The 14335-nt window shown below is 36.9% G+C and overlaps 1 protein-coding gene across 3 annotated transcripts in view; it reads left to right on the top strand.

The window, feature by feature from the left end:
• The window catches only part of Cadm1 (cell adhesion molecule 1), a 312946-nt gene that overhangs the window by 241758 nt on the left and 56853 nt on the right, over positions 1–14335 (top strand). For all 3 annotated transcript variants that reach the window (XM_026396363.2, XM_077797726.1, XM_026396365.2), the window contains exons 2-3: positions 8655–8801; positions 10365–10517. In XM_026396363.2, the coding sequence (XP_026252148.1) occupies positions 8655–8801; positions 10365–10517 (300 nt within the window). The remainder of the gene's footprint in view (positions 1–8654; positions 8802–10364; positions 10518–14335) is intronic.

Here is a 14335-nt window from a genome sequence, read left to right as displayed (position 1 = left end):
TTAACATGACTCTTCCACAAGGTGACTTCAATGTCATCTCAAAAGCAAATAAAACAGGGACTTTTTTTTACTTTGGGGGCTCTATTTTTCTCTCTCTTTTAATTTTTATAAAGCCTATCCACTGGAGTGAGTTTTTCTTCAGGGTTAGGCAATATTCTCTTCAGAAAAATAAAACATGCTATCTTATCAATGAACAAAAAGACCATGCTACCTGTCCAGCCATGAAAGGGAAAGAGAGGACGGAACAAGTCTGGAGCTTTCACCTTTCAGAGAGAAGAGCAAAAGGATTCAATGATCATTATTTTACGGTTTATTTTTATATTCCTGTTTCTTTTACTGCCATTAGCTTCTTTGATGAGTGAATTTTAATGGAAAAGCTAATTCAGATCTTCAGGTTTAGTGGATGGGTATCACTGCACATAAACATTCTGTAGGGTGGCTTACACCTCCTCTTGACAGGATCAGGCAGCTCAGACCTTAAGAGTCATAATTGCTTGGCCCTTTTAGTGGTGTGGGCCCTGATTAAAAAGTCCTATTGAGCTTAGAGTCTTTTAAAGGGAAGACAGCTAATGTGATGGTTGAAATAGAAATAGCACAAGTGCAGATGCTGTAACTACTTCCTTTTGTTACAGTTGTCCTTGAAAACAGTTTTTACACATCTAATCAATGTTTCCTTTCATAAAAGAGATGCCCATGCTGTATGTAAATACAAGTTGGACTGTGTTTGACCTCAGTTCTTCAGTCTTCTGAAAACCCATAGCCACAAAGGTAAAAATAGCTTGGTTCTTATTCGTCTTTTAAGTTAAGACTCTGGTCACCTTTGGTTTGGCATGGAATATAAGATCATTCTCTTGGGAGAGAAAAGCAGAAATAACTTTTCTTGCAACTGAGATTAAAGAATTTCATGGGGACAAGAAAAACTTTACATAATTCCTTACAATAACTTTTTTTTTCCTATTTTAAAGCCAGACTATTTTCCAGTTTGTAAGGTCAGGATGGAATTATCAAAAATCTATTCACTGGGTAAGATTTGTTGGCCTTAGATCTAGGAAAAACCCAGTTTGGGGATTGTGCAGGAAAAATCTTGCTGTGCTATTGCATAGCTGCCTCTCCCCTCTCCAAGGAACTTCAAAATATAAGGGATAGTGGAAGAAAAGAGATTTGCAGAACTGGGCCTTTGTGTCACTTGGTGTGGTTGATGTTCAGTTAGACCCTGAGCTGAGTACATTGTGGTGAGCCACCACCGTAAGCATCAGTATTCTTGGCTATTCTCTCTTCATGTGCATTTTGGAGTTAAAGGTGAAATTCCATCTTTAACCCCCTTGTGGTTGTCTGAACAGTGATTAATGAACTAGATGTGATTCCCTGCAGACCTTTCAAAGTGTGGATGAAGGATGGAATTTCAGCCTTTTTTTTTTTTTTAAGCAAGGCCTTTTGCTTAATACAGCTTTTAAAATTAATGTCCTGTTTTGAATGCCAAGAAAACAAAGGGAATTTCTCAAAATCGTATGCAGCTTGACACAATAGGCCTTAATTGGTGTCAAGGAGATGTTAGAATGAATGGGAAAATGCCCATTTAGCTGATAAGACTGAAAAGTGGAACCTTGTTATGAGCTGTCATCTCAACGTGTATTTAAACTATAGCAAAACTGAAACATATTTGCCATATAGATCATAATGACTCCAAAGGAGCCATTATAGTCTATTATGTAATTACATAATCAAAGCATGCATAGTAATCAGCTTTTGGAATTCAATGCTAATCAAACATACCTATACTATGTGTTTAAGCTAAAATAGAGAACGTTAATTTGCCATTAGTCAACTAAACAAGAATGTGTATACAGAATATTCATGAATAGCTTAATGTTGTGTCAGATGATATTTTTTTGTTTTGTATTCAGGGGAAATCAACAATTTTAATTGAAGAAAAAACCGGCTCTGAGGAAGATTACTCTTTAACTTGCTGTTCAAAAATTTGCCTCACCTTTTACTGATTATTAAAGGAGATTAGATTAAACTCAATATTTTTTCCTGCCAGAAACTCAAGTGATACAGCAGTAATTATTTCAAAGGAGATTTTTACAGGATCCTGACCATTTCTATGACATAGAATACAGTATTAACACATACTGTAAAAACAAAACTTTCAAAATAACAACAGCAACAAAACCTTGAGCATATATTGCTTTTTGTAATTAAAAACAGATCAATACATATTACTTAGAAATAGCCAAGAACAGAAATAGCTTAATGACTCAAGCAGAGGTCTGGTCTCTGCTCTTGGCAGGTGCTTCATGCCTACCATATGACTTTAGACATTTCTCCTTGCTGGGCTTCAGAGTCATCATCTATAAAGTGAGAGTTGATCTCTGTTCCTTGCTGTTCTATTGATCTTTGATTCCAAAGTGTTCTATAAAGAAGAAGGTGGCATAAATGAAATGTTTGGGTCGATGTCATATGTTCTTGTCCACTCAGTTATTTGTTTATTTGGTTATGCTTCTTTTATCGCTACATTTATGATCTGTATGGTACATATTTATAATTATTTTGAACATTAAAGAGACAGTCCTTGGATGAGACAATCAACATTTCAACTTTACAGTTTGGGATAGCAAAACATGGATGAGGATCAAAAAGGTTAACAAGCTTTGTAAACAACAGACAGATTGATTGCTTTTGATTTTTAAATAAATATTCAAGTATTCATGAAGGTTGAAATATTGCCTGTCTCTGAAATAAAAAATTGTATTTGTGTTGAGGAGGTCTTGCCCTTAACCTTAATCCACGGTTGATGGACCCCTCTTTTTGGACATTGGTTCTCACTGTCTCTCATCAAGACATTGGCTGACTAAAAAATGTTACTGTAATGTTTAAATGGGACTGAATTCTTTCATCAAAAGCTTTCGTGGCTTGAACTTCAAATAATTTATTTTCAAATTACTTTTCCTGTAATTCTTATTAATTCAAATAGGTTTCTGATTTGATATAAAACTCTGTAAATGTAGGGAACAGATTAATGAATTGAAAGATAGGATTGAGTCTTTTAAAGGAAATGTACAAAATATGCTGACAATAATTGCTTAGATAGAAATCGAATCTTAATGGCTTTGTTAATGATTTGCAGTGCACACTGTGTTTACGTTGACTTGGGTGAACATATGCAGTTAGAAAGATTTTTCCCTCTGGGTTTCAACAGGATCGTAATTTTTTATTTCTTTGTCTGAAGTGTTCTCGACTGTACTAACTCTCTGAAACATTAGCTGGAATTTTGGTGCATCTTCTGGTGATGATGGTTTTATTCAGGTAGGGGTAGACACTGTTCTTCCAAGTTGGGCACATCCTGAACACGCTTATAAAAATAGGATCCAACAGAAGCGAACTTGGGCGTCAAGCCAGTGGAAGCTTCAAGTCAGAGAGGGCTCATTTACCAATTGAAAATAAGGCCTCTGAAAGCATGCAAGTGTTTAGCTTCTTTGAAAATTTCAAACCTGGTTGTCTCTTGGTAAGAACGAAAACCCCTGAGACTTTCATTTGAGTAAATTTCAAGAACTATAGTGGAATTTTTTAAAGTACTAACTACACTGATCAAAAGCAGGATGATTTTTCCTTTTTTAGCCATCTGTATTTTGGGTTTGAGTCCTTCCTGTTTAGACCACACTGTGCTGATTTAATGTTAGGTTCCATCTTCCATAGAGCAGAGGAAGGGGGAGAAAGTTTCTCTGACATGACTTTGCTACTGAAGGAGCAGGTCAGGAACATTATTTGCTTTCTCTGGGCAAACTGTCTTCCTAGTTTAGTGTCACGGGTGCTCCGTGGTGTCAGTAAGAGTTTACATAGTTGCCATAGCATAAGCTGAATTCTGTTTTAACTATGACTTGCCCTTTTATTATGGACTTGACTGGAGAGACTCCCCTAGTGTAAATGAAGTGCTTTATTTATTAGCAGCCAGGCAGCAGGGGCGAGAGCTCTCAGTGCTGGCAAATGCCCGCCATGCACTGGTAATAAAGGCTTTCTCTGGGGGCAGAGTGTGCTGAGCACTGAAAGAAGGAAGCAGTAGTAAACAAGGTGTTTTACATTCAGGACAGTTCCTCTCTCATCTTGAAGTGTGTAATTGTGTTCTGGATAAATTATGGAAATAAAAAAAAAATCAGAAGTTGCTCATAGAGAAATAACCCTCTTTAAAAACAAGTAAATTTTCCAAGGAAGAGCCAGTAGAACCTTGGCACCCAGTCCTGATGTTGGCTGGTAAAAAGGACAAGCTTTATGGCGGGAGAACCTGGCAAAACTGAGTTGAAACACCAGCTCAGCCCCTTAGCTGAATTGTATCAGGCAACTTATTCAAATCTCTCTGAGTCTTGGGGTTTTCGTCTTTAAAGTGGGGTTATTAAAAATTCCAAGAGTTTAAAAGGAGAAAGTATGTAATGCAGCTGTGAGCACAACGCTCAGCACCGGATAACTGCTCTCCTCCCCATTGACTGTTTCCAATTCTTGTTTTGTTTTTTTTTTTTTTATTTATTATTGGTCTTTCAAAATATTACATAGTTCTTAATACATCATATTACACGGTTTGATTCAAGTGGGTTATGAACTCCCACTTTTACCCCGTTCCAATTCTTGTTTTTAAGATGTTCCCCACCTCCTTAAGGGAGGGCATGTTGTTGATTGAGTAGACTCCAATTTATGCAATGCCATCTAAATGGAGTTGATAATAAAATGAGGTTTTAGGAGAGAATCCATGAGCTATGTTAATTTAAGATTGAATTAATAGGGGATTTATATGCCAACTGCACCCCTACCCCTACTCCAACACAGCAGTAATGGTCATTGCTAATCATGAAAATAATTTTACCTTTTTTTAGATAATAATCTCTCTCTTGATTGTGATAAATGGCCTAGCAACTTCCAGTTTGCTACAGGAGACTTGCTTATGAGGGAATAGGCCCCTCCATTGCCAGAGTTTTATTTTTGGAAATTGGGGAGAGTCTGGAAGATATGGGGAATGTACTCACTATAACATAACAGTTGCTGGTATAAACTGAAATCCAGATTCTCACTCCCAAACCTCACCCATATATACCAATTAGCCGTCAAAGGTGTCTATACATGCCAGACATTGTTCCACCCTTAAAATAAATTACCTTGCAGCTAATAGCCTTATTTAATGGCCACAGTATATTGTGCCTATTTGATTTCTTTTGCCCAGAACATGTGCCATTTCTGCCTTGACAGTATATTCACTAATTGAGCTTGAGAAAATCAGAAATGTTTTATAAATGGGGTTTTTAAGAAAGGCACCAAAGTAGCCTGTTTTTATACCTCTACTACACATCAAGTTGTATTTTATAACAACCTAATTGTCATGATATCTATTTCAAGGGGAAATTTATCAAGTCACAGTGCACCCTTCTGTTTGGAAGAAATAGTTGAGGATATGAGCAGAAATTATTTTTACATAAAGGCTTCAGGCAGTTAAGAGCACTGACACACATACCATATTTTCATCACTGTCATTCACTTCCTTTGCCTCAAATAAATAGGTCATTATTATCCCATTGCAGCCATCTTATGGTGCCTCAAAGTATGGAGCTCTGTTTAATATAACTGCCATCTAGCTGACCCGTATAATTTATTGGTGATTTTTATAGAATGACATCCTTGGGCCACCACCATCAGGCAAAGCACTCTGATATCTTTCAGCAAAATATTTCATTATCACTTATAATTTTTTAGCATTGGCATTAGAACCATGTTAACACAGCTAGAAATTGGCATTTTCTGAGAAACTAGATTTTAGGTTGGTCTTAATAATTTCAAAAAAATAATACAGTAATGTTGACAACATCACCATGGATTTGTTGAAGGCAGCAAGGGCAAAAAATTACAGATGGGAAAAGTTTACCTGAATGATTTGCTCAGTAATTACACATTATAAGGGTGCGGTCTTTAATTATAAATAATAATTAAGAATGTTTAGGCTTTATAAAAAGCACACAGAAATGCCTCTGGTTCTGTTTATTACCCTCATTGCTTAAAATGTAAAGTTATAGTCAACTCCTCTCTGCTTCCATCCCCTATATAAATGCTTTATAGTCTTAATATGAATACTGTATATCCCTTACAGAATATACCAGCCTTAGGATTTCTAGTAAGAAACTAAAATTAAAGCATATGGTTGTTTCCACAGGAACTATTCTATTAGTGCCTAATTGAATTGCAAGTGGCTTTAAGTCCCATTAGCTTCAAGATAGTAGTTAGCGTCTGTGAGGCCTTGTTTTTGTTGAAGGGATTAATGCCTTTGAGGTCGTACATTTTATAAGTGGAAGATTCTTATTTGTGTTGCTAATAAACTTTCTTCAGATACAAGAAATCCTTCCCACAACTGAAGTAAGGTTCCCATTTGTATTCTAGTTTCCTGAAGGCAAGTCCCCATTTTTAAAGGCTTGCCTAGCACTTGAATCATGCAGTTTAATTTTTTCTTAATTTTTTTACTAGATTGAATTACCCTGAGAATATAAAGAGGATGTCCTTTCTGTTCGCACTTTTTCCAGGGCCATCCTGTGCACCTTGAAAAGCTTGCTTGATTGGCAGGAATTCCTTTCTTGTTTTTTTCTCAAATCTGGGAATAAACTATTCCCTCCAGCTTGGTTCTGAATTCTGTGTTTGTCATAGTAACCCACTCAGGGAAAAAATTTTTAAAATCATCTCATCCTCTTTTTTTTCTGATCATTTTTTTTCTTTGTTGTTATTCTGTAACATGGTTCAGTCTCTAAGCTTCCACTGCTGGATCCAGCTAAGGGAAATTTACCCTCTCATTGTCTACAGGCCCTGTGGGCCTGCATCCTCACACCTGGGTTAATTCCCTGGATCGTGGAGCTCAAGGTCGGGTTTCATTTTGGTTTGCTCCTCAAGCACCAAGAATTTTTGTTTATCTGTGGCTCTAATAATTTTTTTCCCCCTTATCCTTCTAGTTTCCTCTCTTCTAATCCTCTGCCAGGGGCTGGTCTATTTCTAGGTGGATTTGGCTTAAAGCCATCTTAGACACCCCTTCTCACATTTTCCCACTGTGTCCTGCCAAAAAAGATTCCTTCAGCAGAAATATGATAGCAGGTGGAAATCCTCCATTTATTCTACTTGCATCTCTATTTATTCTGTCTACATTTTTTTAGATTAGTATTTATCTTTGACCTTTGTTTCTTAATGTGACAATGTTTCAATGTTTTTTTAAGGAATAAATAAGCATTGAGTTGGATACATAAGAGTTTGAAAGCTGGAACCGAGAACATTTACTCTTGTATTCACACTACTCCTCACAAGTAATAATGGCTTAATAAAAGTTTGGATTTGACATCTAGAGAATGACAATGATGATGTGATGATGATGATGATGATGATGATGATGATAATGATAGCAGCTACCGTTGATTTAGTTTTATGAGAAGCTAGACACGGTGATAAGTGCTTTATATTTATAACAGCTTTATGAGATAGCTCTTCATTACTGTCCCCATTTTGCAGATGGGAAACTGGCTTAGGAACTTGAAATAATTTTCATGAGATCACACAGCTAAAAAGCAATCTCTCCCCCTTCCTGATTGACCATTGCTTCTACTGCCAATACTATTGTTTCTTGTTCTGTAAGTAGGATTTAGATGTCAGTTTTTACCCACCTTGCAGCTTCTCGAAGCCTAGGACATTGTCATATACTCCCTTCTCCCCTGCTATGCCGGGTGCAGAATTGAACTCTCAACAATTGCTTCATCTTTTGCTTCTGAATTGAACTCTCCTCTTCTCCTACCTGTGCGGTGGATCATTTATGACATTTATGAGGTGCCTTGGCTGCTGTCACTAATCTTAGAAGCAACAAACTAGAGCAGATCTGGAGATAAGCCATATATCCGTGGATCTGAAACCCTTGACTTTTTGACATGTTCTGAAAGAGATTTTCTAAACAGCTGGAGAGGGTGATCTACAGAAAGGGTCATGGGTTCAGGGCTGCCTGGGGCTTTGAGTGAGTCCTGAAGGTATGAGTTTTTGAGAGCGGACTAACAAACTCAACTTATGTAAGCCTTCCCCAGATTTTATTGAGATCCCAAGAGTCATAGTCAGTTCAGTTCTCACTCCCACACAATGACTAAATGAACTGCCTGTACATTGGGAATGTCGACATCTACTAACAAGACAAGATTATTTGTTGAACCTTCCTACCTACTTCTGTTAAGTGGCTCCTTGGGTTTTCTGTGCAGTGACCAGATAGCTTACCTAGCTCAGGGGTGTGTGAGCTAGGGTCAACCATGTGTAACTTCCCTCCTCCAGTTGTGAGAGCTTCAGCTCATGACAAAAGCCAGCGCTCTGACCTTCCTCAGACCTCATCAGCTTACACCACTCAACGGTGCAAAGTCTTGAAGGCCAACGCCTCAGCATTACAGCTTTTGAATGTGTGGTTCCAGGCTCGGTTGTATTTTATCCCTGTGTCTGCCTTACTTTAGTAGACTCATTTTGTGAACTTTAGAGAAAAGTTCATACCAAATGTTGCTACTTATGTTCATGCTCTGATGTACTTCTCATTTCTTATTTCTCATATTATGTGAGCCCAAATTTTAATTAATGGAGATTTTTTTCTGACCTTTTTCTTCCCTCCCCTTTTTTTTAAGGTGATGGACAGAATTTGTTTACGAAAGACGTGACAGTGATAGAGGGAGAAGTCGCAACGATCAGCTGCCAAGTCAATAAGAGTGACGACTCTGTGATTCAACTACTGAACCCCAACAGGCAGACCATTTATTTCAGGGACTTCAGGCGTAAGTTTCCATCCCTACTGTATTAGCCAACAACTCTTTTTTTCCTCCATGTTGTCTTGATAACGAGATTGCTAAGGCCACCTTTTTTAAAATTTAATGTTAGATGCTTAAAGTTGAGTCAATTCTTTAGAGGGAAGACGAGACAGGCAATCATAATCTTTCTACTTAATAGAAACCTTGAATGGTCCCCTTTAAAAGTAAGGCAGTCTTACTTTGCAATAGGAATTGATTGTAGTAATTCAAGGTGAATTGCAATTGAGTCCCAAATACTTAACTGACACAAACAACTCAAATGGGGTAAGGCAAGGAAAATATAGCATTCTGAAAGGTAATCTGTTTGGTTTGAAGATTGAGGTTTCTAAGGCAATCTGTGCTTGCATCGACAAACCAAATCTCACCATAGCCTCTCATGTGGGGGTAGCCATATGCTGAAATCTTTCCAAATATAATATAATAAAAGCCATTTATTGAAACTAAATTATGTGTAACAGAAATAGTTCAAATGGGTGTCGGGGCTTGGCAAAAGCAAGAGTTAAGTCTTTGGGAAAATTCTACTTGAGAGTATTAGTGCTGACCAAAGCAGAATCCAGGATCTCCCTTTCTGGCTACTTGTCCCCTCTCCTCCCAATATTGCAGGACATTCATGACTTGTAGAAAGAGTTGATAAATCTAAGAAACATTTACACAGATGAGAGAGGTTAAAAGGAGAAGCCAGCTTCTTACTCTTAAACTAGATTTTTTTAAAATATAGGCTAAGCTAGCCTTTGCCCAAATTAACAGGATTTTAGAAGGGAACATTTGAACTAAATAAGAAGCCCACATATACTACTTTTGTGGTGACTTTGATTTCCTACATGTTGTCTAATCAGTTTCAAACTGTGAAGCTGAAGATAGCTAGAAAACTACAGGATGAGTTTATGGCCTCTGTGGCCCTAGGTCGTCCACATTTGATAACTCCATCTTAAATCATATCAAATAAATTAAGATGGATCCAAGTTGTGGCTTAGGAACTTGAAATAATTTTTGAAGTGATTTTTTAGATTTCACTTTGAGACTATTACTAATGAAATTTTAGTTCTCTTTCATAATTTGAAACTGCTTTTTTTTTTTTTAAAGCCTCAGATTTTTAGAGACCTTTTAGAAGCTTGTTGGCCTCAGTTTCTGAATTTCTGGTACCTAAAGATTAAGAGGGGCTGGCTTCTCAGTGACAGAGGACCCAGGACATGACCTTTCCTTTTGTTTTTATTTTGCCTATCTCTTATAGGAAACTGAAAACAATTATGAGCAAGTGCTGAAAAACTGATGGTGCTTGGAATTGTGCCACTGTGTGTGTGTGTGTGTGTGTGTGTGTGTGTGTGTGTCTTTTCTTTGGGTAGAGCTGTCTATATGCAATTACTACAGAAACCCAAAATAGTACCCAACAGGTAAAGAAAGGCTTAATGAATTTTTCCACTCTGTGGCTGCCTTTTTAGCCATGTGACTTTTTCCTCCCCAAATTAAGGAAAATAGACTGTCATTGCCATTGTCTTTTCATAGTCACTAACTCAGTGTTTTGTTTCACAGCCCTGAAGGACAGCAGGTTTCAGTTGCTGAATTTTTCTAGCAGTGAACTCAAGGTGTCGTTGACAAATGTCTCCATTTCTGATGAAGGGAGATACTTCTGCCAGCTCTACACTGACCCCCCACAGGAAAGTTACACCACCATCACCGTCCTGGGTAAGAAATGCACGGGTTCACATTGGGAAGCAGAGTGGGCTGGCCCATACTAACAAATAGCTTCCAGCAGCAAAGAGAAGGTTAATGGTGGATTTCACTGTTCCAACTTGTTTTAGGAAGAATCACCGCCCATCTTGCTGAATTTTAAAAATAGCCTATTTTACCAAACGCTCTAAGGAATGGCAATCAGCAGTCTTTATAGATTCCACCTGCTCTTGGGTTTCAAACCTCAAGCTTTAGAAGCAAAGATCAAGAGAATTTAGAGCCCTCAAATGAATCACTCACCACATGAAATGTCATTGCTTCTAACTACCAGGAATTTTTTGCTTCTGTGCAGAAGGAAAGATGGGCTCTCACATCTGTACCCCATGGCAGAGCTATTATGGAATCCACGTAATGATTTTCTCTTCTGAGTTACATCCTCGTTTTAATGTTGTTGCTCTCCTTTTCTTCGACTTTACTTATTGCCTTGTTTATTGTTTATACTCTAGATTATACTATAAAAAGTCTTACCTTGTGAACACATACTTTGCCACAAAGTGCAATCATTGGACATAAAAGAGTTAAGAGCTCTTTAACTGATAAACAATCAAAGCACCATTGCCAGGCTTCTAGGTACATCTCTAGTGAGCTGAGTATCTTCATTTATGATCACCAGATTGTGATTTTCAGCAAAATCCCAGTAACCAGGTTTCTGTGTTTTTATTTTGATATAGTTAGCAGATCCTCGTATACTGAAGGTGATCTGAATTAGTCACCTTTTAGACAAACATGTACTCCAGGGCATAACACCAGCTGATCTGGACTTTTGAAACTGAAATTTCAAGGACATACACTGTAGCACAAGGCAAGATCTCTGATTTATACCTTCGGGAAGATGATGAATCAAAGTCTGTTTGAAGCGGCAGACTGCAGCTTTTCGGTGTAATGATATGAAGATTAAAGAGGAAAGATAAATATGAAGGACATTTTTGCTTGGTGTGTGTGCACATATATGTATTTATGGATGTACATATTGAGCTTCTGCCTCATTACTTTATTTAAACACAGCTGTAAAATGGAAAATACTTTTTTATTCATTAAGCTAAAACATGTTCCCAAAGCTTACATATATGCCCTTGAGAAGAGAAATACTGATTTTAGGAAGTCAGGAAATCTGGCCATACAGTTTCTAATGTGGTCTGTGTTTAGTGATGGCTTTTCAGGTGCACAAGCTTGTCATTATTAGTTTTGATCCATATTAGACCTGCAGAGATAGAAGGCATGGAAGTTTTGCTGGGGGGTGATTATTTTGGTCTTTTGCAGATATACCAATTCATCAATGTACATTTGAAGCTGTCTGTCCACTTGTGTAGAAGTATTTGAAAATAGACTGCTTATTGCCCTGCTTCAGTAGCTGCATAGACTTCAAATTGACCAGCCATCCATTGACCATTTGTGGCATTTCCACAAAAATGATAGCAATGAAAGGAAATATATTAATAGCATTTTGGATTTTCACTATATTTTACTGTTTGGAGGAAGTATAGATATCTTAATTTCACAGAAGAAAAATAACAGGTTAGTCATCCTGCCCAAGTTACAAAGTATTCAGTGACAATCAAGAATCTGAGAATTCAAAACAGATTTGATGATTCTGTCTCACAGCCTTTGTGCCTTCTGGGTTAGACTGTTTTCAGTTAAATCCTGAATGCTGCCGTTTCAAAGTTTTCTTAGATGCACATCTTTGGTTTTCAGGAGTCTAGCTGGTCATTGGCAAGTAGTCACTGCCTGTCAGTCTCAGAACCACTGTATTGAACTAGATTGACTATGAATACACCCTGGGCTTGGGAGTCAATGTGCCAGCACTAGATTTTTGAGAGGCATTGTGCCTATAATCCTTTTGGAGGTCTCATTATTCTAGAAGTAATAGGTTCCTGCTTGTATTTTATAGAAGCATTAACTTAAATATACTTGAAAGTAATGTTAGTCAATGTTCTCTTTGCAGATATTATGCATTCATTTAATATTCTTTCCATTGAATTTACTCTAGGCATCCTTGACAGAGTAAAATTGTTGTCATCAGTGTTTGAGTCTTTCATATTCCAAAAATCTGACAATTTCCTCTGATACTCAAATATTCAAACCCTCCTCGTAAGGTTTAGAGTTTTCAGATATTATAATGAATGAAGAATGATGTATTAGCATCTTCGTTACTATCTATGTTTCTCCGCAAAGCATTCCATATATGCTTACACAGCTGTCAAGCTTCTTGATACGTTGAAGTTGCACATTTTAGTGCATATGTTTATTAGTTATTTGACACATTTGGCAAAAATTTCAGCATAATTATAACGTATAGACATGGGTATTTGTTAATGTTATCCGTGCTACTTCATAGTTAACATTATGTTTCAGTCTCATCTGTGCAAAAACTGAAAATTCTCCTGTGATACCTTGCATTGATCTGGCTGCCTTGTAGAATATTCATTCATTCCTTCTACTTGTGATGAGTTTGGTTTTTTTTCTCCAGAACACAGTGTAGGACTCTTTATGCTACTATTCATGAGAAGAGGTGAATGAGAGAAAATAACACTGCTCCAAGATTAATGTAGTTACTGATAATAGTAGCTAATATTATTACAATCCTGTCTGTCTAAGATTAGTGTTCACTCTTAAGATTCCAGGAACAGGAGAACCTAATTATTTTAAAGGGTCTTAGAGTGAGATTTCATGTGCTGATCAGGTTTAAGACTCTTTTGTTGTAATTAATGTGACTCATCTTGATATTGCTGATTTTTTTAAATGTTGTAGGCGTAATGTTTATAATTAGTACTCTTATAGATTTGAGGTTAGTTAAGTAGGACCTTGACATTTCATTGCTATTTTCTGGTATTTTCCTCTGTGGTTTTCATTCAGGTTTTCATCTGTATGTACCTCCTTAGATATATCTTTGGTTATTTTCATTAATGGCTGCAGGCAGTTTTTACTAAATGTGTCTGTTTAGTGGACCATGTATAAGTGTATTCTCTGGTTAGCAGCAGTTTTAATTCATTTTTCTTATAAATGGATTTTTATACTTTACTAACCTCTTTTGTATTGGAATAGACATTATGAAGTTAAAGGAAAAGCAGGGTAGGATTAATAGACCAAAATAAATTTTTTTCCATGTCCAATCCTCTTTTTTCATAAAGACAGATTTAAACAACCTCATTATATTTTCCAAAGCTTTCTTGCTCTTAAAAAAAAATTCTGAGAGAAGTCACAGTTATAATATCAAAAAATTCATCATGACTCACGTTATCAGATTTTATTTTACATTTGTAAATCAAACAACTCCCACTATACTTGCCCATTTCTTCTAATCTTAGCAAAGATTAGAAATACTGGTCACAGTCTTGAGAAAACTATTTATGGATGTGGGAAAAATCATTCAGCTATTTCTCAAAATGATGAGCTCAACAACAAGTAAGTTCTTTATTTTTCTATACTTGATTTTTGAAGTTTTCTACACTTTTACCTTGGCCATAAAGTTAAAGATGATGTCAGCTCTTTAGGAAGGCAATCCTAAAATCTAACATTGGTACAGGAATCCCTCTCAAGGTTATAGAACTTTAGAGCGCATCCGTTGTAGCAGAGAAGTAATTAACCGGGTAATACCAAACAATAAGAATCCCAGATAGGAACCTCCCTGCCAGTCAAGCTCTCAACCCCCAAACAACATCTAGAGGACACAGCTGATTTTTCACTGTCCTATCTACATCTGCCCATTTTCATTTTCTTCTTTGAAATACTGGTCACAGTCTTGAGAAAACTATATGAGATATAATGTGGAAAGA

This window comes from Urocitellus parryii, chromosome 4, assembly GCF_045843805.1.
Source record: "Urocitellus parryii isolate mUroPar1 chromosome 4, mUroPar1.hap1, whole genome shotgun sequence".
Lineage (NCBI taxonomy): Eukaryota > Metazoa > Chordata > Mammalia > Rodentia > Sciuridae > Urocitellus > Urocitellus parryii.
The sequence above is the reverse complement of the archived record's forward strand: the minus strand, read 5'-3'. Positions and strand labels throughout refer to the sequence as shown.